General features: G+C 58.0%; 1 protein-coding gene across 2 annotated transcripts; it reads right to left on the bottom strand.

Annotated features, from left to right (window-relative positions):
• Positions 1–1,748: 1,748 nt before the first annotated feature.
• SLC35F6 (solute carrier family 35 member F6) lies at positions 1,749–23,463 on the bottom strand. Of its 2 annotated transcripts, XM_084623421.1 has the most exons (6): positions 23,295–23,463; positions 10,544–10,616; positions 9,855–10,026; positions 7,727–7,939; positions 7,407–7,517; positions 1,749–6,638 (listed from the first exon to the last, which is right to left on the bottom strand). In XM_084623421.1, exons 1-6 carry the CDS (start codon positions 23,369–23,371, stop codon positions 6,157–6,159), a joined length of 1,128 nt encoding a protein of 375 aa, XP_084479547.1. In that variant the 5' UTR covers positions 23,372–23,463; the 3' UTR covers positions 1,749–6,156. The 2 variants fall into 2 exon arrangements, with proteins under 2 accessions (XP_084479547.1, XP_084479548.1); XM_084623422.1 differs by lacking the exons at positions 10,544–10,616; positions 23,295–23,463 and adding an exon at positions 9,562–9,673 and having other exon boundaries at positions 9,855–9,989.
• Between the last annotated feature and the right edge of the window lie 1,394 nt (positions 23,464–24,857).

The following is a 24,857-nucleotide window of genomic DNA, read 5'->3' as shown; positions in this document are numbered from 1 at the left end:
GGGGGTCTCAGGGCTTTAGCCCTGCATGACTGGAGGCTCAGGGCTTTAGCTGCTGACAGTAGGGGGGCACCTCCAGGCTTCCTCCTTGCAGGGCACCAGGGCTCTGGGCTCCCCGGCTTTAGCCCCTTGAGGCACGGAGGCTCAGGGCTTCTGCCCCTTGAGGGCACAGGAGCTTGTGAATCTGGGTTTAAGGAAGTATGGGCTGGATGAATGCACTATAAGGTGGGTAGAAAGCTGGCTAGATTGTCGGGCTCAACGGGTAGTGATCAATGGCTCCATGTCTAGTTGGCAGCCGGTATCAAGTGGAGTACCCCAAGGGTCGGTCCTGGGGCCGGTTTTGTTCAATATCTTCATAAATGATCTGGAGGATGGTGTGGATTGCACTCTCAGCAAATTTGCGGATGATACTAAACTGGGAGGAGTGGTAGATATGCTGGAGGGGAGGGTTAGGATACAGAAGGACCTAGACAAATTGGAGGATTGGGTCAAAAGAAATCTGATGAGGTTCAATAAGGATAAGTGCAGGGTCCTGCACTTAGGACGGAAGAACCCAATGCACAGCTACAGACTAGGGACCGAATGGCTAGGCAGCAGTTCTGCGGAAAAGGACCTAGGGGTGACAGTGGACGAGAAGCTGGATATGAGTCAGCAGTGTGCCCTTGTTGCCAAGAAGGCCAATGGCATTTTGGGATGTATAAGTAGGGGCATAGCGAGCAGATCGAGGGACGTGATCGTTCCCCTCTATTCGACATTGATGAGGCCTCATCTGGAGTACTGTGTCCAGTTTTGGGCCCCACACTACAAGAAGGATGTGGATAAATTGGAGAGAGTCCAGCGAAGGGCAACAAAAATGATTAGGGGTCTAGAACACATGACTTATGAGGAGAGGCTGAGGGAGCTGGGATTGTTTAGCCTGCAGAAGAGAAGAATGAGGGGGGATTTGATAGCTGCTTTCAACTACCTGAAAGGGGGTTCCAAAGAGGATGGCTCCAAACTGTTCTCAATGGTAGCAGATGACAGAACGAGGAGTAATGGTCTCAAGTTGCAGTGGGGGAGGTTTAGATTGGATATTAGGAAAAACTTTTTCACTAGGAGGGTGGTGAAACACTGGAATGCGTTACCTAGGGAGGTGGTAGAATCTCCTTCCTTAGAGGTTTTTAAGGTCAGGCTTGACAAAGCCCTGGCTGGGATGATTTAACTGGGAATTGGTCCTGCTTCGAGCAGGGGGTTGGACTAGATGACCTTCTGGGGTCCCTTCCAACCCTGATATTCTATGATTCTATGGGTTTCGGCCCCACACTTGAGATCCATGGGGGGCACCAGGGCTCAGGGCTTCTGCCCCATGGGGGATTCCAGGACTCGTGGCTTCAGCTCAGCAGCTCCACACTTCAGCCCTGCGGGGGGCACCAAGACTCTGGATTTCACGCCACGGCTCCTGGCTTCAGCCCCTTGGGGGTGCTGGGGCTCAGGCTTCAGCTGCAGGTCCCCATGGAATCTCATACAACCCCTTAGCCCCAGGGGCTCCTGGTTGAGAACCGCTGTCCTACAGCACGTGTGAACCAATAATCTGACCCCATTTGTATTTAGTGCCGACACGCCGGTTACCTTCCCCAGACCAGTACAAGAGCTCTGTGAAGCTCAAAAGCTTCTACTTCCCAACAGATGGTCCAACAAAAGACTTTCTCTCACCTACCTTCTCTCTTTCCTATCCTGGGACCAACACAGCTGCATCGACGCCACAAACAGTCTTAGGCTTGGCAGAATTTAATTTTTTTTTATATAGTGTCCGGGGCTAATCTCTCTGTTTTATTCTGAAGCATTTGTTGATGTTTATCAATGTAAATGTTCACAATTGTGGGAAATCACGGTGGGGAGAGGCCCGCACTTATTTAATGGTGGTCGACATTCATAATTCAAGAAGTGAAAGCTTGATAAACGGTTCAAAGACAAATTGTCAATGTCACATGTCAAAATACACATTGAAATGATCCTTGAATCAACAAAGCAAATCTGGTTTGATGGTTCATTGATGCGGCCATTTGTAACCAGCCTAATTCCAAGCTCTAAATCACTGGATTTTCACTCTAAGTGCAAGTTTTCAAGCAGCGTTTTTCTTACTTTGATGGTGTGTAAATTTTCATTGTTATCGATGAAAACATGGTTCGCTCAGTTTGTGAAATTGACGTTTGCCGACATAAATCCAACCCTTCCAAACCTGCCTATTTTATAAGGCTCCCACCACCGTAGCAGCTGAGTCCCTCATGATCTTTAAACCGAAACACATGTGCACAATCTTTGCAGTCCTGAAATGTGAAGTAGGGCAGAGTGCTGTCACTCCTATTTTAGGGAGGGGAAACTGAGGCACAGAAAGGCTAAGTCTACAGCTCAAGTGCCTGCAGGGAATCTAGGTTGGAGTAGACTTGAACTCCTGTCTTCCAAACCCTAAGCCATCCGTCCTCTCATAATTAGCTTATGGTTTCCTTGCTCATCCTGATCACTGTATTCGCCTGCTGCCTCCTACCTTATACTTCAGGCCAGGGGCTCTCTCTCTAAGGATCTGTACAGCACCTAGCGTAACAGGGCCACAATCCTGATAGATGCTCCAAGCACCACCCCAGTAAGCTGCACATATGCAGCAAGCCTGAATGCAAATTGTTGAGAGTTACAGACACCGCAGAGGGAGTTCCTAAGAGAAGGAGGCTATGCGGCATGGCAGCCCGGAGAACCGACCCCTTCACCTAGCAACAGGGGTTCCTCAGTGGGGAAGGGGAGGAATTCAGCCCTGGGTTGAGGGCCAGTGCAATGCCAAGGCAGCCCCCAAGTCCCACTTCAGCCCCATAAGCAGGACTTAATTTGTGCCTCTGCCTTCCTTTGCCCCTCTCCTCAGAGCCAAATCCTCCCCGCCCCCCCCCCGTGAGCCATTGACCAGGGATGCATTCTCCCACAGCTCTGCAAGGAAGTGCAACCCCCAGCTCCCTGTCATGGCCTCCTCATGCTTCTTACTGAGAGGAAAGAGGTGTCGGATTGGTAGCACCGCCTTGCAGGAAATGGGGGTCCCTAATCCAGGGAAAGGGCCCCAGACACTGCTGTGCAGAGCATTGCATTGCAAGGGACACCCAGGACCCTCTGCTGCAGCCTCCTCTCAGGGTTTAGCTGATCGCCCTATTTGGGGTCGGGAAGGAATTTTCCTCCAGGGCAGCTTGGAAGAGGCCCTGGGGGTTTTTCACCTTCCTCTGTAGCATGGGGCACGGGTCACTTGCTGGAGGATTCTGTGCTCCTTGAAGTCTTTAAACCATGATTTGAGGACTTCAATAGCTCAGACATAGGTGAGAGGTTTATTGCAGGAGTGGGTGGGTGAAATTCTGTGGCCTGCGTTGAGCAGGAGGTCAGACCGGACGATCATAATGGTCCCTTCTGACCTTAGTATCTATGAATCTATGAATCCCAGGCTCTTCAAGAGCCACCCATCACCCGGACATCGGGGCGCCTGCTGCAGGCTGTGCCCAGTGCCCCCAGGTGGCGGAGTGGGGCCGCAGCAGCAGTGACCTGTCCAGCCAAGACACACAGGGCAGAGCCTGCAGAGGTGACATGCCAATGGGGGGCATCTCTGCCAACCCAGCCAGAAGGTGCTTTGCCCCAGCATCAGCTCCAAGGATGCTAGTTTCCCCAGGCTGCACTTCCACATCATAGGAGCCAGCAGGCCCCGCATGCAGCTTCTCTACCCCTCTCGGCCCAAGTAACTCGCCCCCTCCTCTCCCCGGGGATGGGCTGGAAGTGAGCATTTCCGCAAAGCTGGAAGGTTTGGGGGATGTAACATCCACCTTAGCAGCCCTAAAGATGGGCATGGCCCTCTCTGTACCACTGGCCTGCCACGCTGCCAACATGCGGGCAGCGGAGGACGTACGTAGGGGATTGCACACAGCTGGCTACCGGGAAGGAAATCAGCTTCCAGAGCTGACTGGGGCCTAGGGAGGGAGGATCCCACCTGGCATGCACTGCACCAGGGCAGATCAGCTCCTGGCCTGAGCCCCGCAAACCGAACAGGAAAGCAGGTGGACAGAGGGAGAGCAATGGGGCTGCTTTTACTCCACTGTGTAAGGGAGAAAGGTTTTGAATTTTATTGGAGGTTGGGAGGGTGTGGGGGAAGGAGGGAATGAATGAGCTGGGGAGGAGAAATGCAGAGGAGAGTGAAGAGAGAGAACCCAGGCTCCCCAGCCGTTCAGCTGGACCCTGTTCTGCAGGGTCCTGGACAAGCCTTGGGGAATTCAGAGTCACACTACTGAAGTGAGTTAAACGTTCGTGAAGGTGGGTTAATACCACGGGGTCCATTGTGTTAAACATGCAAAAGTGTGCTCCTGGAGGGGGGGGACACGACCCTAGTTCCTCCGGTTATCAGCCCTTTGAAGCCAGCCCCTGGGGAGAAACGCAATACAAGTCCAAACTCCATGCTCCAGGGGCCAAAGAAAAGATTTCTGGATAAATACCCTGATTTTAAACCCACGCAGGGCCTTCCTCCTGAGCCAGCACAGACAGGACCTCTGGTCCATAGCAGGTCCCAAGCCTCAGGGCAGGGGTGGGAGGACCAGGCCCCATAAGCCAGGGTGCTTGGTGTGAGCTGAAGCTGTGATGAGCTAGAACCCACACGGAAACCCCTGGAGCGTGGCGGTGAAGGACCCAGAGCCCATGGGGGGGGGGGGGGAGAAGAGACGACACGGGGGGGAGCTGGGCACGCAAGTTCCTGTGATGGTTTCTCTGCAGTGCCTTTACCTTAACCCTAACACAGGCCAGCAGAGGAAGTGCTGTACGATCGCTGTAACGCCGGCAGGCACCGGGAACCAGCTCAGAGGGGAAAGCAAGCAGGCCTGCCCGGGCAGCCTGGCTGTGCTGGGCACAACCCAGGGAAGGCAGGGAACCCTGGTCAGAAGGGAGAGAGAGGGGGCTCCACCCCAGAGCAGTAGCAGCCTGGGGGCTGAGAGCAGGTGTCCTCGCTGAAGGGGGAATACAGGTGGGGGCTCTGAAATGTGACCACCTCCCTCCTGCGCTGGAAGGGGCAGGGAAAGCAATGAGGACGGGCACGGGGAGGTACCTCGGGGCGAGGCCCTGGGCCAGTTCAAGGACATTGAGGGACGGTGGAGCCCCGGTAAGGGCTCAGCTCTGCATAGGAGGAGGCAGGAGGGGGAAGCTGGCCAGCAGGCCCAGGCACCGCTGGGCACAACCCGGGATGCAGCAGGCAGAGGAAGCCCCAGCAGGAGGGTGAGCGATTCCGGTAAAAGGCAGACAAGGCCCAGACTTCTCCCCCGACCCCAGGCAGCTGCTGCAGAGGGGGCTCCCTGGTCTGTGCTTTACTGGTTACAGGAGACAAGGCAAGATGGGCATCATGTCCCTCCCCGGCCAGGCCACGCCTGTATCGCCCCAGCTGCAGGGCGGGTCAGGCTGCGAGCGCCCTGGCTGGGGTGAGTCCAGCAGCTTCGATCGCTCTCTGCCTGGCGTGACAACCTTTCCCTCAACAGAGGGAGCAGGGCAGGAACCAGCCCGCAGGGGCGTGGTGCCTATGTACACACTGCATGCCCCAGCCCCACAGCCGATTCCAGCCAGCCCCTGCAGGGAGGACGCCATTTTGTAGAACAAAATGGCCCCCTCCACCCAGTGTGACCTTGCACACGCTGTCTGCACAAGGTCACACCCTGCACGCATGCGCGGAATGGCACATCTTCCTGCACATGGCACGGCGCGCCCCTGCCAGCCACCTGTGCTCCACTGGCCCCCGGCAGCCCAGCTCCTAGGGGCCAGCAGGCAGCATTAAAGTCCCCCAACACCACCCTGGGTGCAGCAAACAGGGCCCCACCCTGCAGACGGCTTCAGCTCTGTGCCAGGAGATGGCTGAAGCAGAGAGCTTCCAGGGGAGGGGAATAGAGACCTCCATGCATGGGAGAGTAGGCACTTGCTGGGAGATGAAAGCACCACCCCCTTCTTCCCAGCTATACAAGGCAGAAGGGAGATCCCCCGCAGATCAGGGCCCCGCCGTGCCCAGAATGCCTGGGGGCCCAGTAGAGCCAACAGAGCGGCAGGCTCGGTGTCCCAGACCGTGCCAGGGGGCTGGGGTGGGGGGAGGCGAGGGCGGGGATCTGGCATCCACGCCCCATGGGGTCCGGCTCCTCAGCTGTCCCCGTTGATGGGTGCCCTCTCCCCTCCCAGCAGATTCTCCCTCTCGGCCTCAGAGCCCACGGCACCCGCTGGGGGCCGGCGCCAGGGCAGCCTGGCAAGCAGGGGCTGGTGCAGGCCGTTGTAGAGGGCGGCGCCGGCCAGGAGGATGAGGAAACCCAGGATCTCCAGGCCGTGGAAGGTCTCCCAGCCCACGGCCAGGCTGACGGCCCAGATGACCACGGTGCGCAGGCTGTCCAGCACCATGCGGGTGGTGGCGCTGATCTCCTTGGTGACGCTGATGCCGGCGAAGTTGAAGAAGGCGATGCTGCTGATGTTGCCCACCAGGGCCAGGGCGATGAGGGGTTGGCGGCCAATCTGGCAGAAGGCATCCAGCGTGTCCTCCAGCACCTGCCGCGGGCTGCCGCTGAAGCTGCCCGCCGGGATGTAGTACATGGGGATCAACAGCAGGGACAGGATGACGAAGCCAAAGAAACCTGGGAGGGAGCAAGGCAGGGGGTGGTGATGGGGGGGCAGAAAAACCAGGCGCTGCTGGTTGGGGCTCATTCCTCAAGAGTCCCCTCCACCCCCCTTTAACATGGGGCCTTTCCTTCCCCGGGAATCCATCTGGGGCCCCTGAACGCTGGATCTGGGTTTTGTGGTGGGATGGATTTCAGGAGAAAGATGCAGTTTTTCAGAGGCTGTCCTGAGTCACGCAGGATCCAGTCACCCCCCCGCCAGGCACAAGTGAGCTGCAGGGGCGGGAAATGAACCAGAGTTTTAAGGAGACCTCCCCTGGACCCACCCTATATTCCTCCCCCTTGCTGCAGTATCCACCCCCGACGCTGTTTCAGTCACATGGAAAGCAGCCTAGCTAAAGACAGCTCTTCCAAGCACCCCCAGCCCCATTTACTGTGACTGGAGTGGTGGGTGGCAACAAAGAGACCCTTGCTCCCCTCCCGCCAGCTGCCAGTTTGCCCTTGCTGCCTGGGTGCAGACCCCGGACCCCATGTTTTCAGCGGACAGGGACACTTCAGGTGTCCCCCATAAACGCTTCAGTCCCCACAGCCTAGCGCCAGCCTCAGAGGCTGCGATGCAGGATGCCGCCTGCTGCGTCTCCCAGTGCGAGCGGCAAGGGGGCTCGGCCGCAGGCTCCCTGCTCGGAGTCAGTAGCCCAGAGCGGCCCACAGGTCACCACAGCTCCTCCACCTAGCACCCGGTATGGGGCTCCCGCCACCCAGCCCCCTCCCCCCGCTGCCACCTACCCTCCGTGCCGACGGCCCGCAGCGGGTGCACGTCGTGTTTGTAGATGAACTTCTCCTCCAGCACCATCTGAATGGCGACGATCACCTGGGCCATGATGATGAGCAGGTCACCTGGAGCGGGGCGGGGAAGAGAGAACGTGGGGGGGTCTCCAGACACAGCGACGCCCCACCCGCCGGGCGGAGTAACCGCAGCAGGGATCTATTGCATTCAGGACCCGCATTCCCGCAGCCAGTCCCACCCAGAAAAATCTATCCCCAGTGACGACCCCCTCTCAGATTCCTTCGTGGCCCTCCCAGGCTGTCTCCCCCCCACCACGTACCTGTGATGACCTCGCTCAGCTTGTGCGTCTCGTCGCGGCTGCCGAGCATGTCCGCCAGCCCCACCACCACCAGCCCGGCCATGGTGACCAAGATCCCCAGCCACTGGCTCGGCACCAGCTTGCGGCCCAGGAAGGCCACCGAGAGCAGCCCGGTGAAGATGATCACGGCCCCGCGCAGCATCTGGAAGCTGGAGGCGCTGGTCATGTTCAGGGCTACGGCGAAGGAACGTGCTTGTGAGTGGAGCTGCCGGACCAGACACGCCTCAATCCTGACCCCCAGCTAGGCCATTCCTCCCCTCTCCCCTAGATGCACCGCAGCCCCATTGCTATTCCTGTCCTGCCAGCTGTCTCCACACCAGGCCATTACAGGAGCCCATTAAGCAAGGGGCTCACTGTTCCCCTGCAGAGTAGCATGCGGGTGGGTGACTCCTTGGGGGGAGGGATAGCTCAGTGGTTTGAGCATTGGCCTGCTAAACCCAGGGTTGTGAGTTCAATCCTTGAGGGGGCCATTTAGGGATCTAGGGCAAAAATTGGGGATTGGTCCTGCTTTGAGCAGGGGGTTGGACTAGATGACCTCCTGAGGTCCCTTCCAACCCTGATAGTCTATGATTCTATGACTACGTCGCCTTCTGGTGGCGGGAAGCCCAGAGGATAAATGCCTTTATACCAGTACAGCTTGCAGAGCATCTCCTCCAACTCAAACGCTAGAGCTCTGGTTTATCACAGCCGAGGATCCCGGTTCTAGCCCCCCAAAAGGCAGCACGATGAGGCCTTTTAAATCTGGGAGGCACGGAGGGAGCGATTGTGCCCAGCAGAATGTTTCAGCCGCGGCATCCTTCCCAGCCTGCAGTCAAAGCTTCCCCCGCTCCCCGTCCCTCCAACGGCTCCAGCCTGCGGGAGAATGCGGCTCGAGAACACAACCACCGGACGTTAAATAGGATTTAATCAGCATCAGTCTGAGCGACGTCTCCTTTGACATGCTCGCAATTAATTGTGCTTCATCCATCGCGCGTGGGAGGGTCACTGGCACAATGCCGCTCCCAGCGAGGGAGTTTTTGGGGTGACTTTCATTGGAGCTTTGGGCTCTGTGCTGAGACCTTGTGGAAAGGGCCCCTCCCCCTCTGCTCAAGGGCAGGACAGCTTGCGTTTTGTGGTGGATGGTTTTATTTCCTGATTTTAACGTGACCGAGCCAGCTGAGCAAGAACCCCTTTCCGAGCCTTCTCTCGCTGCTAGGTCCAGGAGCAGCCAGAATGAGATTTGTGCCCCTGGTTTTAAAGCCCATTTCCCCCCCAGCCTTGCCCCTTGTGTTATTTATAGCTGGCAAAGTGCACGCAACTCACAGCATTTCCCACCCACTCTGCACAGGGGTGAATGAGGATGACCCAAGGGGCAGGGCGGTGGGGAATCGGGCCCTGAGTTTCTAGGGGGGGTTATTAAAACTGATTATTTTCATAAAGGACATCAGAACATAAGAGCTTCTTAGCCATTTGCGGACACAGGGCTTCCGTCCTCACCTTGATTGGCTGGAGGAAGGAAGTGGTCAAAGCAGATGATTTGGGGGATGGCTAGCTTAGAGGAAGGACTGTGCCAAAGTTAGGATGCTACCTTGGGAATCAGGAGGCCAGGGTTCAAATCCTAGCTCCGCCAGATTCCCTGTGCGACTGTGGGCAAGTCGCTGCCCGTCTGTGCCTCAGTTTCCCCTCTGTACACTAGAGCTAATAGCTCTGCCTCACAGAGGGGTCGCACGGAAAGCTGCACTCCAGAGTGTGAGGTGCTCAGACGTGACAGTAACGGGGCCAGATAAGTACTTAAGATAACTTCAGTTTCTGCCCACCTAGGAGAGGGCACCCCCTACAGGAAGCGGGCCTCATTCCGAGAGAAGGTGCAATCTCCGGAGAGCTGACCGGGGAACACACATTGCTCGGTGGCCTGTTGGTTTGGTGTCTCTGCAAAACAGATGAGCAATGCAGTGCTCCGGGGGGATTAACTGTGGGGCGTTAACCCCCCCAGGAAGGACCACCTGCAAAAAGGCATGACGTTCCACAGGGTTTTAAAGACAACTCCACTTGCCCCTTGCTTATCAGGTGCCCCCTTCCGCCCCCCAGGCCCGGAGCACCCAGCACTTACCCACATACATGATGCTGGTCCCGGTCATGTCGCACAGCGCCGGAGGCAGGAAGAGCAGTGGGTTGAAGGGCTGCGCGGGGGCCAGGCTGGGCTCTGCTCGCCGCCGGTCCCTGCAGACCAGGAGGTAGAAGGCAGCCAGGCAGGAGAATTCGCCCAGGAACATTCCCACGGCCTGAAACACGGACACGGCAGCTCTGTGGGGAGGCGGCTCGGCAGAGACGGGGCGCTGGTATCTCAGGGGCAGCCGCAGCTCCGCACCCAGTGACTGCTCCCCGGAGCGAGGCAGACCCGGGAAGCTCTGCCGCCCCACAGCTCCAGCCTCCCCCTCAGCTGTGCCAGTGGATCCCACAGGCCCTGGATGGCGGGACAGGCCAGAGCTTAAAACATTATACCATCAGCTGCGCAAACCTGCTGATCCGGGAAGGGGAGGAGAGATGGGGAGGTGGGGGGAGGACATGACACACACCCCCAGAATAACCCCCTCTGCTCCCCGAAAGGCGCTGCCATCAGGGCGGGCCAGGGAGGAAGCATGGTCAACAGCTGGCCTGAACCCAGCTCTGCTGAGCCCCATCTCCCCTCCCCCCGCCAGGGGGGCTGGGAGGAGAGATCTGCCACGAGCGGGGCGTGCGTGAGCCCTCCGAGTCCGCACGCCTGGTGAAAGCCACAGCCCCGTGGGGCGCCGGCCGTACCTGGAGGAAGGGATGCTGGAAGCTGTGCTCTGCAGTCCCACCGCAGCCCCCCGCGTTGAAGTTGTCAGCCCATCTGAAACCGAGACGGGGTGGGGGGGAGGGTTGCCGTTAGAATAGGAAACCTGCAGAGCGTAAATCCCGGCCCTTCCCCTTTCAACGAACCGGGGACCTGCTACAGTGACCCCAGCTACCGCTAAGCCAGGGTCCCCAAATGTTTTACCTCACGCCACCCCCCCCGTGTCCCCCCAAACCGGGGCCAGGAGCAGGGCCACGGCTCTGGGAGGGGGGGACACAGACAGGGGTAAGGGGGCTGGGGTCATAGCTAGAGGCTGAGGCCGGCAGCCAGTGCCAGCAGCCGGGATCTCGGACATGGGGCCGGCAGCAGGGACTGGGTCCAGGAGCGGAGCTGGGGGTGCTCCCTCCCTGCCCCCTGTGGGGGCTGGCCCAGGCCCCAGCTGCACCCTCCCGAATGCTCCTCCATAGGGGCGCATGCCTCCCCAGACTGGGGACCTCTGCGCTAAGTCCTGCTGGAAAACACCAGCGTTCTGAGGGTTAACAGCCGGGGCCGGAGACTCTTGCATGCAGCTACAACCGGGAGACAGCCCCTTCTGACCGACCAGATCCGCTCCGGGTCGAGCAAGACTCACTCCCACCAGCCCAGCGCAGCGCTGGCAGAGCGAGCTGGATTCTCCTCCGGCTCACGCATCCCCAAGAGCGGCGCTGCCCAACGGACACTTTTCAGAGCAGACGGGCAGCCCCCTTCCTTTAGCCTGCAGGGGAAACCAGTGCGCAGCCGTAACGGGGCAAGGTTCTTCCGCAGCTGGCGAGGAAAAGTAGTCTCTAAGTATCGCACTAGGTAGCGGAGGGATCTCTGGTATTTACCGAGGAACATGGCTCGGCCGAGGACACTTCCCCACCGGGCACGTGGAGAGCAAACTGCGCCAAGGGAGTGCTGCGTTTTAAAAATGAACAGCTCTCTGCACAGCTGCATCGCCTCGGCCCGCTTCTTACTGGGAGCGTGGTCCAGGTATTAGAGCAGGGGCCCGAGGCCCAGGACTCCTAGGTTCCAGCTTGCTCCATCAGCCCAAGCCATTATTCGCTGTTTCATGGCTGGTTGGGGAATATTTGCCTCCCAGGATGCTGGGAGGGGAGGTTATCCATCTGGAGATCTTTGGATGACAGGCGCTAAGGAGAGGACAGGCTGATCTCTGCTTCAATCAGGTCTTAGCCCTGTACCGGCCCACTGAGGATTACTTAGGGCTGGCTGAAAGACAGGAGGAATTCTTTGCCCCCCACCCCCTTTTCTCATCCAATGAGATTTGTAAAGGTCTGGACAAGCTCTTGGGTTACCCCCAACCCACCGCCCTTTAGGAAAGTGCTTGAGGTCACGGAGCGGCTCACAGCATTTCATAAACAAATGAGCTTTATTCAATACCCCCCCACAGATCACGGTATATCCAGGACGGGGAAAGCGCCGTCTTCCTGTCACACAACCTGGCCTCTGCCCTGGGCAGCCTGCACGACAGAACTGAGAGGTGGAAAGTGTTTCAGGTCAAGTCCAGCTCCCTGCAAATGCAAAATCATGGCCGACCATCAAGGCCCCGGGCCCAGCACCCGGCAGTCTGGTGTCAGCAAGTTCTCTAGCAGCGTTTTTGGACTGAATTTAAAGGGATTCATCCAATCTGGGCTGTGTCCTTTGCACTATGTGTTTTGACATTATGTGTTTTAAGCTGCACCCAAGTTCTCCATGTGTTACGTGTTCTGACAACATAAACCCCACATTGCTGAAGATTAGATTGCAAGGCGGAAGGTGAGGGGTTTTTGGAGGGAACAGCTGGGGCTTTTAACAGTTTGAGAGGGTAGGAGAAACCCACCAGCTGGATGGCTTTTAAGCGATCAGCAGTGAGACAGTTGGCAATTTAAGCAGAGTTAACACATCAACCTGAAGGGGGCACTCCACCCCTCCCTTAGCGGGCGTTTCAGCCTGGCTGCCACCCCAGAAGGACTACACTGCATCCGTTTGCATTTGGAAGGCTTACCTGACAGCCATAAATACCAGACCCTTGCAATTCTGGAGCAAAGGATAGATTTTGCAACTAAGAAGCATGCTGCAGAATACACAGGGCCTGGCCTACTGGACACATACTGCTGCTTTATCTAGCCTAATATGTCACCAGGACTAGACGGACAATGAATCAGAACAGAAGGGGACTGCATTTGTCTCACTCCAGTCACCTTGGCTGCCCAGATTTCTGTTCCTAGAGAATAAGTCCAACTTTTCAGGCGGGATCACTAGGCTGGAGCTGTTCCAGTTAGTCTGGGCCAGTGACGCTCAGGGCTCTCTTTGATGGGAGCCGTTGGGCGTGCTTCACAGGCTTGCAGATTTGGGGAAGCGGTTAAGAGCAGCAGCGTGCACAGTCCAGCCGGGGAACAAAGGGAAGAGCCTTGCTTTGAGAAGCTGTCAGAGCTCTAGCTGCGTAGGCAAGCCACAGAACACTGTCTGAGCAAAGTCAGGGGTTCAAGTCCCCCATGGCCATGACACCCACCCAGAATGACAGTGCAGTATCAGGGACACCTCCCAGCAGTGGGCAACACAGTGCCCCACGTACCCACACTGCTGTCGGTGATTTGGAGACTGACTGCAGCTGGGCCGCCCTCTCCAGCCCTCACTTCTGGGGCAGGTTGGCAGAGGGGCCATTGCCTCAGGGGACCGACGTCTCTGCAGTTCACACTCAGCGGGGAACGCTTGCCCCGTCCCAGGAATATTTTCAAGAGTTTTGAATTTTTTACCATCCCGAATTGGAACCGCAACAAAGATCTTGACGTCTGTGGCCGAACGAGCTGTCAGAAGATTTTTGTTTGGGTCAAGCCAAGTGTTTCATTTTGATCGTCTCTCTTTTTTCTTTTCAGCCTAGCAAGCTTACGTTCTGAAAAGAAGTCACTTTGAACTGGAAAACTTGCCACGTTTCTCCCAAGTTGGGAGATTCGTCCAAACCAGCCCCATCTTGTGAACCCTTTCTGCTTTGACAAATTAGCATTTTTGGGGGACAAAAAGGGATTTGTCAGGGATTTGTCAAAGAGTTCCCAGCCAGTGTTACAGTTTACAAAACTCCTGACATGCAGCCAAGATAAAGCGCTCTTTGGAGACCACCCCAGCAGCAGATACTTCCCAGGAGGGAAAAGGTTGCTTTCAAAGGGGCCTGCAGACACAAGGGCTGTCACGTGGCCAGTCGTTGTACAGACTCGCCTGCAAGCCCAGTGGTGAGCACAAAGCTTTAAGTTTCCTGGCACCAATTCCAGCCCCACCCTGGCAGGGAGTGACAGTGAGGCGAACCGGACACCTCTATGTAACAGACAGAGTAAGAGAGCGCTGGCCCCTGGGAATCAGATGTCAGCTCCGCATTAATCTTCACTAGATCAGCCATGGTTGCGGGGAAAGAGAGATGCCTAGTGAGAGCCGGGGATCCCTCCAACCAGGGAGCAGCACCTCCTTTGCAGACAGGTGATCCTGTGCATGCGGAGATAGGAATGGCGGGGCAGCCCTTGGGGAGGTGAAGGCTGAACCAGCTGTCCAGCCGCCTCCCATCCCCTTCCCCCGCAACATTAACCCATCTGGAGGCAGGTTTCTGCATCCAGCAGCGACAGGCTAGCAAGAGAGAGGGGCCCCTCCTCTGCCCCAGTGTGTCCAAGCCATGGGGCCAGCTCCAGCCCAGCACTGCTTGCCCAAGGGCAGCTTTCAGAACAGCACCATCGGCCGCCCGGGGGGTTTGCATCAGCTGCTGGCAGGGGACAGGAAGGGGAGAGCGTTCTACCCCTACGAACGGCACTGCCTTTGCCCCGGCTGCAAGACGGGCGGAGGCTGATCCTGGGCCCAATTCCCCCTGCCCTGCCCCTTCACACCCATGTTACGCAGGCGCCAGGCAAGGAGAGACAAGGGCCTGTGATTAGCTTCCTTCCCCAATCACGCTCGTTCTATGCCACATCCTCGCTCAGCTGCCAGCAGGCGCGCTGCTCAGCGGGAGCTGCCGGCCCAGCATCCAGTTCCGCCAAACCAGAGAGGGAACAGCGACGGGGTCTAGGCACCAGCTCTGGATGCCAGCCACTCCTCACGTGACAGATCAGAATCCTGGCCGCAGCGACTTCTCTGCCTTGGAAAGACGCAGGGCTGAGCCGGTCTTACGTTCGAGGCTCCACCGGCCCCGTGCTTCAAGCCGATGGTCTCCCTTGCCCCTCCAATACTGGCACAATCACCTCCACCCCAGAGGTGGCTGCAATTCAGACCCAAGGTCTCACCAACTAGCTTCCTATCCTCTGATCGGACGTGCTTTCGGGTCTGCCTCTGCGGGACTCCTAATTTGTTCCTAGACGATGACGGCCAGGGGAGGTGGGTGACTGGGTCTAGGGATGGATCTGTCTCGCCAGCAGTTTAACTAGTTCCCATGTGCGCCTAACACCTCACCCCCACCCCCCAGACACCCACACATCAGAGAGCCAACATGAACCCGGCTAGCTTAGCTGAGGAATTCACAAGGTCAGTCCCCAGGTAATTACACAGAGGTGAGAGCTCCAGGGGAGGTTCAGGGATGGATAGCCTGTTCTCAGAAGTGCGGAGCAGAACGGGGATGCAAAGTGCTACCTGGGGAAGGGAAGTTTGATATGTGGGGAAAGGGGGTGTTTCCAGGGCTTTGTTCTCAGACCCCCGAGCTGCTGAGAAGAGCCGAGTTTGAAGCCTGAGAAGCCAAGGCCCCCGTTTCCACAAAACAAGGGGAGTAACCAGTGGCAGGGCAAACACACTGCTCCAGGCTTCCAGCCTCTCCATCTTCTCCGCCCCCCTTCCCCGATCTTTAAGCGCCCATGATTTGCCACACACGTGTCCACCCTTCATAGGGGCAGAGCTGCTCACAAAGTGCCCGTGGCACACACACACGCCGTCTGCTGTAGTGGATGCCGGTTACTCGCTGTCGCGCTGCCTGGAGCGGCTCGCGACCGTGAGTGCCCACCTCCGGGCAGACTGTCAGAAAAGAGGGCAGACACCCCAAACGGGTGGGGTGGTCTATAATCAGATTTCCCCAAGAGAATGTGAACTCCTGGGTCACTAGACCAGTCTTACCACGGAGTCACAGACACTCCCCTTGGCCTCTCCAGTCTCTCTCGCCACGCAGACAAACTGGTCTTCGTGATCAGTGGTCGCTTACGTCAAAAAGCGCACCGCATCAGGTTGCTCCCAGTCCCAAGAGACCAGTCATTTACCCCCATCAATTGGTACCACAAATCTTACACCAAAGACTACTCGAGAACTGGCTACCAGTGTTAACTAACTAATGATTTATTAGCAAAGAAAAAGTGAGTTATTGAGGGGCTAAAGCAGGTAAAATATATGCACAGGTGAGTCAGAGTCTATCATTCCAAATGGTAGCGGAGATGTAGCAATCTGCCAGTTTCCCCAAAGTCTCTCAGAGCTACCCAGAATAACCCTGGGGATCTCCCTCGTCTGGTGCACCGTTAGAATCCAGACAGACCAGAGACAAGGATCTTTCCCTGAATCCACACTTCTGTCTTCTTCTCCCAGAAAACAAGCTGCCAGGGTCACTACCCATGGGTGGGCTCTGAGGACAGAGAGTGAGAAATGCATCTAGAGTCTTCTCTCCGATCACCACACACAATGGCCACTTGCTTTGAAAGTGACATTTCCTGCTAAAGTTCCTCATTTGCATTCTCGAGGCTCTCTCTCCCCATCGAGGGCTTATTAAGGCTGCGTCTACACTACACAGCGTTTAGTGACGTGGCTGTGTCCGAGCCGCTAAAAGCCGCGCAGTGTAGCCACTGTCTGTCGGCTCTCCTGCCGACAAAACTCTTCCACCCGCCATGAGCAGCATTTGCACTCTCCTGCCGGCCACGCGCTGTTCACACTGGGACCGTGGCGGCAAAACTTGTGTCTTTTTGGGCAGGAGGGGAGGTGTTGGGTTTAACTCCTCTGAAAGACCACCGTTTGGTCGTTCAATTGACAGTGTAGACACAGCCTCAGTGACGGGGTACACGCAGTGGAAACGTTCGCTGCTCCATTATAGCGGGAGACAGACAAGTGAAAACGCTGCAGGCATAGGAACCGACTCCACGGATACGCCAGGGCTGGAGCACCTGTAACCCACACACCTCTGGGCGTGGTGCTCTGTCCCATCTAGTGGCACCAAGACCACTTCGAGATTAATGAGTCTGCTTTACAGCCTTAGCGAAGAGCCACATGGCTTTCAGCTCATGCAGGAGAGACTCACACATTTAGTTCCTGAGGTCCCAGGTTCAATCCCTCCTGCCTGCCAACGACCGAGGTCTGTTGGTGTTACACACACATGGAAAGGCAGCCACGTTTCCCCCCCTCCCCCCCCCGCGCCTGCTGCAATCAGCTGTTCCGTGGTGCGTGTGAGGGAGGGAAGGAGCAGGGACGGGGCATGCTCAGGGGAGGTGGTGGGAAGAGGCAGGGTGGGGCCTGGGGCAGGGGTGGGAAGAGGTGGGGCTGGGCAGGGCCGAGCACCCTCCGGGTTAGGTTGGAGAGGAAATCAGCACCTATGAACGCAGGTAACAGCCCACTAGTTTTCAGGAAGTTTAAACACCAAACACAAGCACTTTGAGCTCATAGACAAGTGACTCGACCTGGCTTCCACCTATGCATCTGTCAGCACCCAGCGAGGCCGGGGCTTCGGCATGAGCGGGCACCTAGTCTGCCAGCGTCGCACTGGCAATGCTGATGAAGACAGCTTTCGAGTATTAGCAACGGTCCCCTGAGCACCGATCCCGTCGCACGGACTTTAACAGGAGTTAGCTATTAGCAGGGTGGATAAAAATCAATGATTTTTAAAAAAAAATCTGTTTTTTATTTAAATCGGATTTTTTTGATAAAAAGGTTTTTTCCTCAAAAATCAATCTAAAGATAGTTTTAATTAAGATACATTATAGCTCAAAGATCTCATCATGGAATAGGGATTATACATTCTAATTCTATAGTTTGAGACAATATATTCATGTCACGTTTAAGAAAAGTTTTGTAAATGAGTTCCAAAACTTTGTGGATTAGGGACCCAATCTTATGGGGTTCCAGGGGCTTCTGTAGAGATTATTTAGGTTAATTTTTCTATCTACCCAATGGGAGTCAGTGCTCAGTCTAGAAAATACCACCAGAGATGCTTAGTTTTGCAGTTCTCAAACTGTGGATTTGTGTCTCCAGAGATAAGATACTTGTTAACAGCAAAAATTCTTTTAAATAAATAATATATAGAGGTGAGAAATTGTTAAATAAAACAATTGAAATGTCTGTCTGGTGATGTTCTCCTCCTAATACAGCCTGGCAAGAAAGTCCTCCAAATATTAAAGATTAACCTTTTGAATTGGAGATAGTTCACCTCCCAATGACTTCCTCAATATCTGCTTCAATTATCTTTGGTAAATGAAATAACCAAACAATCATTTTCTGATATAGCTGTAAAACTCATCTGAAAAGTTTTCAAAATAAAACATCAAAATTAAAAGTGTGTAGTGTGTCCCTTCTAAAAATGAAACCTACATCTATCTCTGAGTTGTGAAGAATATGTACTGAGGTTATAACAACCAACAAGAAGGCACTTTTATGTAGAAATCCATGATTAAATCGAGTCTTTCTGACTAGTGATTTAAATCAAATCCACCCTGGATACTAGCAACGTTTTGGAGCAGGGAGAGGTACCGTGCAGGCCCACAGGCCCCCCTTCCCCATTGAAAGCCCCAGCTGCAGGCAGATTTGTAGGGCTGCAAAGGAAGGAAGCCCTGGGACATGTCAAGCCCAGGCTCCTAAGCTGCAGCCAGGGTTTTCCATGGAGAGCAGGATGCTGGGAGTTCATGGGGCTGCACGGAACCCCTCCCTGGACTCTACCTTGGATCCTGCTTCCCGTGGCCCTGGCTGCAGGCAGGTTTGTAGGGCTGCAGCCAGGGAAGCAAGCCCTGGGACATGCCAAGCCCAAGAGGCCAGGTGCCAGGGCAGGACACAACCCAGAGAAAACAAGAAGAGGTACCATGCAGTTCCACATTCCCCAGTACTCCGTCCCCAGTGGAAAGCCCCAGTATCCAGGCTGCAGGGCCCCCTCCCTGCTGCCCGACCCACTGGCCTCCCCTCCCACGCCGCAGGGGCGGGACTCCTGTGTTACCTCCTGTGCAGGTGGCGGGCCCCTTGCCACCCCAATCTGCTGTCCCAGGCACGGGCCTTTCACTCCTCAGCAACTTCCGGCTAACACACTTCCCGGGGATCAGAGAGTTTGAGACTAACCGGCACCCACCGTACGTGACAGAAACAAGGGGATTTCGATGCAGTTTCCCAAACAGGAAAAAGTCAAAACCGTTGTATATGAAAGTGAAAGGGCTCAAAAGCGGGTTTGACTGCTCCCAAGAGGAAATATTTTGGAATTTCCATCGTGTGGGAACATTTTTTTTTGTTCTGACTCCAAAGTTTTTTTTTTTTTGTTCCAAATATCACAACATCCCCAGGCGTGGCCATTCCGGTTCCCAACCTGTGCAACATATGGGGGGCTACTGCCACGTACAGAGGCCACCTTAAGTCTCCCAGCCTCAATCAGTCCAACGCACTCTGGATGTAAGTACAACCCCTATCAGATCAGCAACTGTGACGAAGCAGGACTGTTCTTAACGTTTCCTCTGAATAGAGTGGGGGTGCCTCAGTTTCCCCTAGGCAGTTCTTAAGTATCTAGGTGGTGGGGTAAGGGTGTATGATCCTTGCAGAGCCCTAGAGGGCAGGTGTGTGCAGGGGTCTGGACACAGAGAATGGCCGACACCCTGTTTCCTGGCAACTGATGGCCTGGGCCCTTCCCCCCCTGCAAGGTGAGAGCTAAAGGGTTGGAGAACAAAGGAATCAGGTGACCTCCTGGCCCGGGAAAGGGAAAAAGCCCAGAGGAGGAGGGGCTGGAGAGAGTTTCAGTTTGGGGCTGGCTGGGGACATGGAGTGAAGTGCAGACATGGTTGTCTGGCTCACTGCCCCCCAAAATGGACCCAGCTGAGCGGTCCTGTTCTCTGCACCTACAAGCTCTGTTTTAGACCATGTTCCTGTCGTCTAATAAACCTCTGTTTTACTGGCTGGCTAAGAGTCATGTCTGACTGCGGAGTTGGGGGGCAAGACCCTCTGGCTTCCCCCGGAATCCGCCTGGGCAGACTCGCTGGGGGAAGCACACGGAGGGGCAGAGGAGGCTGAATGCTCCGAGGTCAGACCCAGGAAGGTGGGAGCTGTGTGTCCTGAAGACAGGCTGCTCACAGAAAGGAGACTTCCCCACAGTCCTGACTGGCTTCGTAGGGAGCAGTTCCAGAGCATCGCCCAGGGACTCCATGACAGCAACGGCCTTGAGCCACTTGTGCCACCGGCCTGAATTTAAAAATCGACCATGCAAATTAAATTGCCCGTGGATTCAAGGTCACTTCTAACCGGGGTGGGGAAATCAGGAGAGGCAAAGCTGAGTTTTGTTGGAGAAGCAGAGAGCATGGGTTGCATCTTGCACCACGAGTGTAGGTAGCATCTGTGCCATGCTTTGAGCACCAGGAAAGATGTGTTAAAATGCAACCTCAAAGCTCAGCAGGAAAAGCTAGAGGGACCGGAGGTCACAACCCAGACAGTCACGAAGTAGGGCAGGGGGCGTGTGACGGAAGGCGCCCCGGTATGTCACAGAGTGGAAGCCGCTTTCTTGACTTTGCTCACGTCTTTCACGCTAAGTCAGCAGAGTTTCTGCACAAGTCAGGGCAGAGCCTGACCTCACCTACCACATGACCAGACACCCATCAACCCCGCCAGCTGACCACCACACTGACTCAGCTCTGCATTTCGCAAGAGGCATACAAAACAGTTAATCAGAGGTTTCTGTTGAGACGCTTGCCAAGGCAGGGGCTCAGGACATGTGGGGTCGCTTCCTGGGCCACCTTGGGCAAGTTGCTTTAATTTCCCCATGACTCAGTTTCCGCATCTGCGATTTCATTCATTGCGGCAAAGCGCTCGGATACAACAAAGACGGGGTAGACAACGCTCGGAGCTAGCGCTCCGCCCCCCTACTCGCCTGAGGGCGCAAGAAGCCGGGAGATCAGAGCTGGCTTCCTATCCCTCTCCCCATGCAGGCTTTGCAGGAAGGGAAGAGGGCAAATCCCCACTCTCAGCTCTTTCACTGGCTGCAGAGGGAAAGGAAGCCCCATTTCTAACCAACTGCATGTCCTTGGCTTTATAGCACTGCAACCTGTGCAAGGCCTAGAAACCAGAAGCAACTTAACAGCGAGTTTACACACAGCCCCACGGCAGGAATTAGCTCCAGCTTGGTGAAGAGTCAAGTCCCATAGGCGGGACCAGCCCATGGACAGATGCATAAGTTGTAGCTGTCGGGCCGAACAGGTGCAGCTGTGTGGGCCGGGCTAGGAGATCTCAGCGCATACCTGATTGGCAGTGGCCTGGCATTTTGGGGGCAGGGAGAGAAATGGGTGGAAGAAATCTCCCCTCCCCATATGGTGCAGCACTGCCCAGCAAGGGATATTACGACTTCCCTTGCAGAGCGGGGCATTGCCACCCTCAGAGGAGGGACTGTTCCGTTTCCGGGCGCTATTCCTCACGCTGAGCCACCTTATGAAAGGAGAACCCCAACCCGGACAGGATTCGACCTCGGCAACAGGTTAACTCACTTTGCTGTGCCTGGCGGGGGGCTGTTCCCGGCTGACCTTCAGAGCATTAGCTCTGCATCAAAGGCCCGTGGCTCCGTGCCCCGTTACTCCAGGGCCAGAGCCGGGCTCCCCGCCGAGAGCCTTCTGGAGCCGAGAGCACGGGACACACACATGCCAGTGGGTTAAGCGCCGGCCACACACGGCGCAGCAGGTGGAGAACTGAGGCACGGAACGGGCCGTGTCCACACGCACAGCAGCAGGACCTTAACCCCACCGGGGTAGTGACAGGGTTACAACCCCCCCTCAACATGGAGCAAAGGGCCCATCCCACCGCAGCTCCCCCCATGGGAAGGGAGGGCCATTCCCCCAGCTCCCCCAACCCTGCTCCCAAGAGAAATAGGGTCCCTTCAACACCCAGCCTCCCCCCATTTACTGAGGGCTGGAGGGAGACCGAGGGCCCCGCCAGGGGAGCCCCGATCACCCAGATCAGAGCCTATCTCCTGCCCTCCCCACCAGACAGACCAGGGGGGAGCCCACAGAAAACACCCCCTATCTCTTTGCACCCCGCGTTGCTCCCCGGGATCCGGGGACAGGGCCCCCCCCGCCAGCAGCGCCCCCCGCGTTGCTCCCCGCGGGCAGGGCCCCCCCCGCCAGCAGCGCCCCCCGCGTTGCTCCCCGGGACCCGGGGGCAGGGCCCCCCCCTCCAGCAGCGCCCCCCGCGGGCAGGGCCCCCCCGCCAGCAGCGCCCCCCGCGTTGCTCCCCGGGACCCGGGCCCCCCCCTCCAGCAGCGCCCCCCGCGTTGCTCCCCGGGACCCGGGTACAGCCCCCCCCCTCCAGCAGCGCCCCCCGCGGGCAGGGCCCCCCCCCGCCAGCAGCGCCCCCCGCGTTGCTCCCCGGGACCCGGGGACAGAGCCCCCCGCCAGCAGCGTCCCCGCGTTGCTCCCCGGGAGCAGGGCCCCCCCCGCCAGCAGCGCCCCCCGCGTTGCTCCCCGGGACCCGGGGGCAGGGCCCCCCCCGCCAGCAGCGCCCCCCGCGTTGCTCCCCGGGACCCGGGGGCAGGGCCCCCCCCCGCCAGCAGCGCCCCCCGCGGGCAGGGCCCCCCCCCGCCAGCAGCGCCCCCCGCGTTGCTCCCCGGGACCCGGGGGCAGGGCCCCCCCCCGCCAGCAGCGCCCCCCGCGTTGCTCCCCGGGACCCGGGGGCAGGGCCCCCCCCCGCCAGCAGCGCCCCCCGCGTTGCTCCCCGGGACCCGGGGGCAGGGCCCCCCCCCGCCAGCAGCGCCCCCCGCGTTGCTCCCCGGGACCCGGGGGCAGGGCCCCCCCCCAGCAGCGCCCCCCGCGTTGCTCCCCGGGACCCGGGGGCAGGGCCCCCCCCCAGCAGCGCCCCCCGCCTTGCTCCCCGGGACCCGGGGGCAGGGCCCCCCCCTCCAGCAGCGCCCCCCGCCTTGCTCCCCGGGACCCGGGGGCAGGGCCCCCCCCCAGCAGCGCCCCCCGCCTTGCTCCCCGGGACCCGGGGGCAGGGCCCCCCCCCTCCAGCAGCGCCCCCCGCGTTGCTCCCCGGGACCCGGGGGCAGGGCCCCCCCCCCAGCAGCGCCCCCCGCGTTGCTCCCCGGGACCCGGGGGCAGGGCCCCCCCCCGCCAGCAGCGCCCCCCGCGTTGCTCCCCGGGACCCGGGGGCAGGGCCCCCCCCGCCAGCAGCGCCCCTCGCGTTGCTCCCCGGGACCCGGGGGCAGGGCCCCCCCCTCCAGCAGCGCCCCCCGCGTTGCTCCCCGGGACCCGGGGGCAGGGCCCCCCCCTCCAGCAGCGCCCCCCGCGTTGCTCCCCGGGACCCGGGGGCAGGGCCCCCCCCTCCAGCAGCGCCCCCCGCCTTGCTCCCCGGGACCCGGGGGCAGGGCCCCCCCCTCCAGCAGCGCCCCCCGCCTTGCTCCCCGGGACCCGGGGGCAGGGCCCCCCCCTCCAGCAGCGCCCCCCGCCTTGCTCCCCGGGACCCGGGGGCAGGGCCCCCCCCCAGCAGCGCCCCCCGCGTTGCTCCCCGGGACCCGGGGGCAGGGCCCCCCCCAAGCTACGCTCCCGCTCCGCGGCGACTCACTTGGCCGAGAGGGTGTTGATGGAGCCGGTGGCCAGCATGAGCCCGGCCAGGGAGAGCTGGTACCGGGTCCAGGCCATGCTGCGGCGCCGGGCTCGCTCCCCCCGCCACCCGGGCCCGCCGCGGCAGCTCCAGGGGCGGAGCGAGCCCCGGGCGGGGGAAGAGGAGTCGGAGGAAGGGAGGTCACATGACCGCAGTCAGCTGAGAGAACCAGCCCAGGCCCCTTTTTGCAACCTGACCCCCCTCCCCCACCCGTGGGGGGGGGGGCGATCCTCGCCCGGCCCCACCGAGCAGCGGGGCTGGGGCCAGGGGCTGCCCGGCCGCAAGCCCTGGGATGGACTGGAGCAGGCTCGGGCCCCCCGGGCTGCCCCCCGTGGGGCAGGGCAGCAGGCAGGGCTTGGGGGGCTCTGAGCCGGGGAGCCGTGCCCCACGGCCGGGGGGCGCAAACCTGCCAGGGCTCAGGTGGAAGGGGTGGGGGGTTGGCAGGCAAGGCTGTGCCAAGGAGAGACGGCGCCAAGGCAAGATCCAGGAAACAGGCCTCGCCTTGCCGGGCGTCTACAAGGTGGTGGGACCCGCCCTGGCTGCGATTTCTGGCCGCTTCCTGGCAAGGGGTGACAGTAACTTCTGTGCAGATGGTTGTTGACCCAACAGAGCAAATCTCACCCCGTCACGGCTCTACCCAGCCCAGTAACGTGGACAGATCCCGAGGCCAGACCACTGTGATCATGTAGCCTGACCCCCTGGGTAACCCAGGCCAGAGACCTGCCCCACAATAATCCCTAGAGCAGCTGATCTTTTAGAAAAACAGCTGGTCTTGATTCTAAAAATTGCCAGTGATGGAGACTCCACCAGGCCCTGGGGTAAATTGTTCCAATGGTTAATTACTCTCACTCTGACAAATGTACGCCTTACAGTGTTTCCCTCTGAATTTGTCCATCTGCAGCCATTGGATCGTGTTAGATCTTTCTCCGCTAGATTGAAGAGCCCTTTCTTAACACAAATATTTGTTCCCCATGTAGGTAAATAGAGACTGTGAGCGAGTCATGCTGTAACCTCTTTGTTAAGCTAAATAGATGGAGCTCCTTGATGCTGTCATTACAAGGCAGGTTTTCCAGTCCTTTAATCATTCTCAGGGCTGTTCTCTGAACTGTCTCCAATTAATAAACCTTCTTCTTGAACTGTGGACACCCAGAACTGGACACAGGATTCCAGCAGCGGTCGCCCCAGTCCCAAACCCAGAGACAAAATGACCTCTCTGTTCAAGATCCCCCGTTTATGCATTAGCTCTTTTGCACTGGAAACTCATGTTTAGCTGATTATCCATGACCCCCCAAATCTTTTTCAGTCCCTGCTTCCCAGGATTGAGTCCCCCATCCTGTAAGTGCAGCGTGCACTCTTTGTTCCCAGACGTACATGTTTACATTTAGCAGCTTACTAAGTGATCCAGATCTCTCTGTATCAGTGACCTGTCCTCTTAAGTATTTACCACTCTCGCAATCTTTGTGTCATCTGCAGACTTTACAGTGATGATTTCATGTTTTCTTTCCATTCATTGATAAAAATGCT

Source organism: Lepidochelys olivacea (genome assembly GCF_965140295.1).
Source record: "Lepidochelys olivacea isolate rLepOli2 genome assembly, chromosome: 3".
NCBI classification, from domain to species: Eukaryota; Metazoa; Chordata; order Testudines; family Cheloniidae; genus Lepidochelys; species Lepidochelys olivacea.
This window is presented reverse-complemented; position numbering and strand designations above follow the sequence as displayed.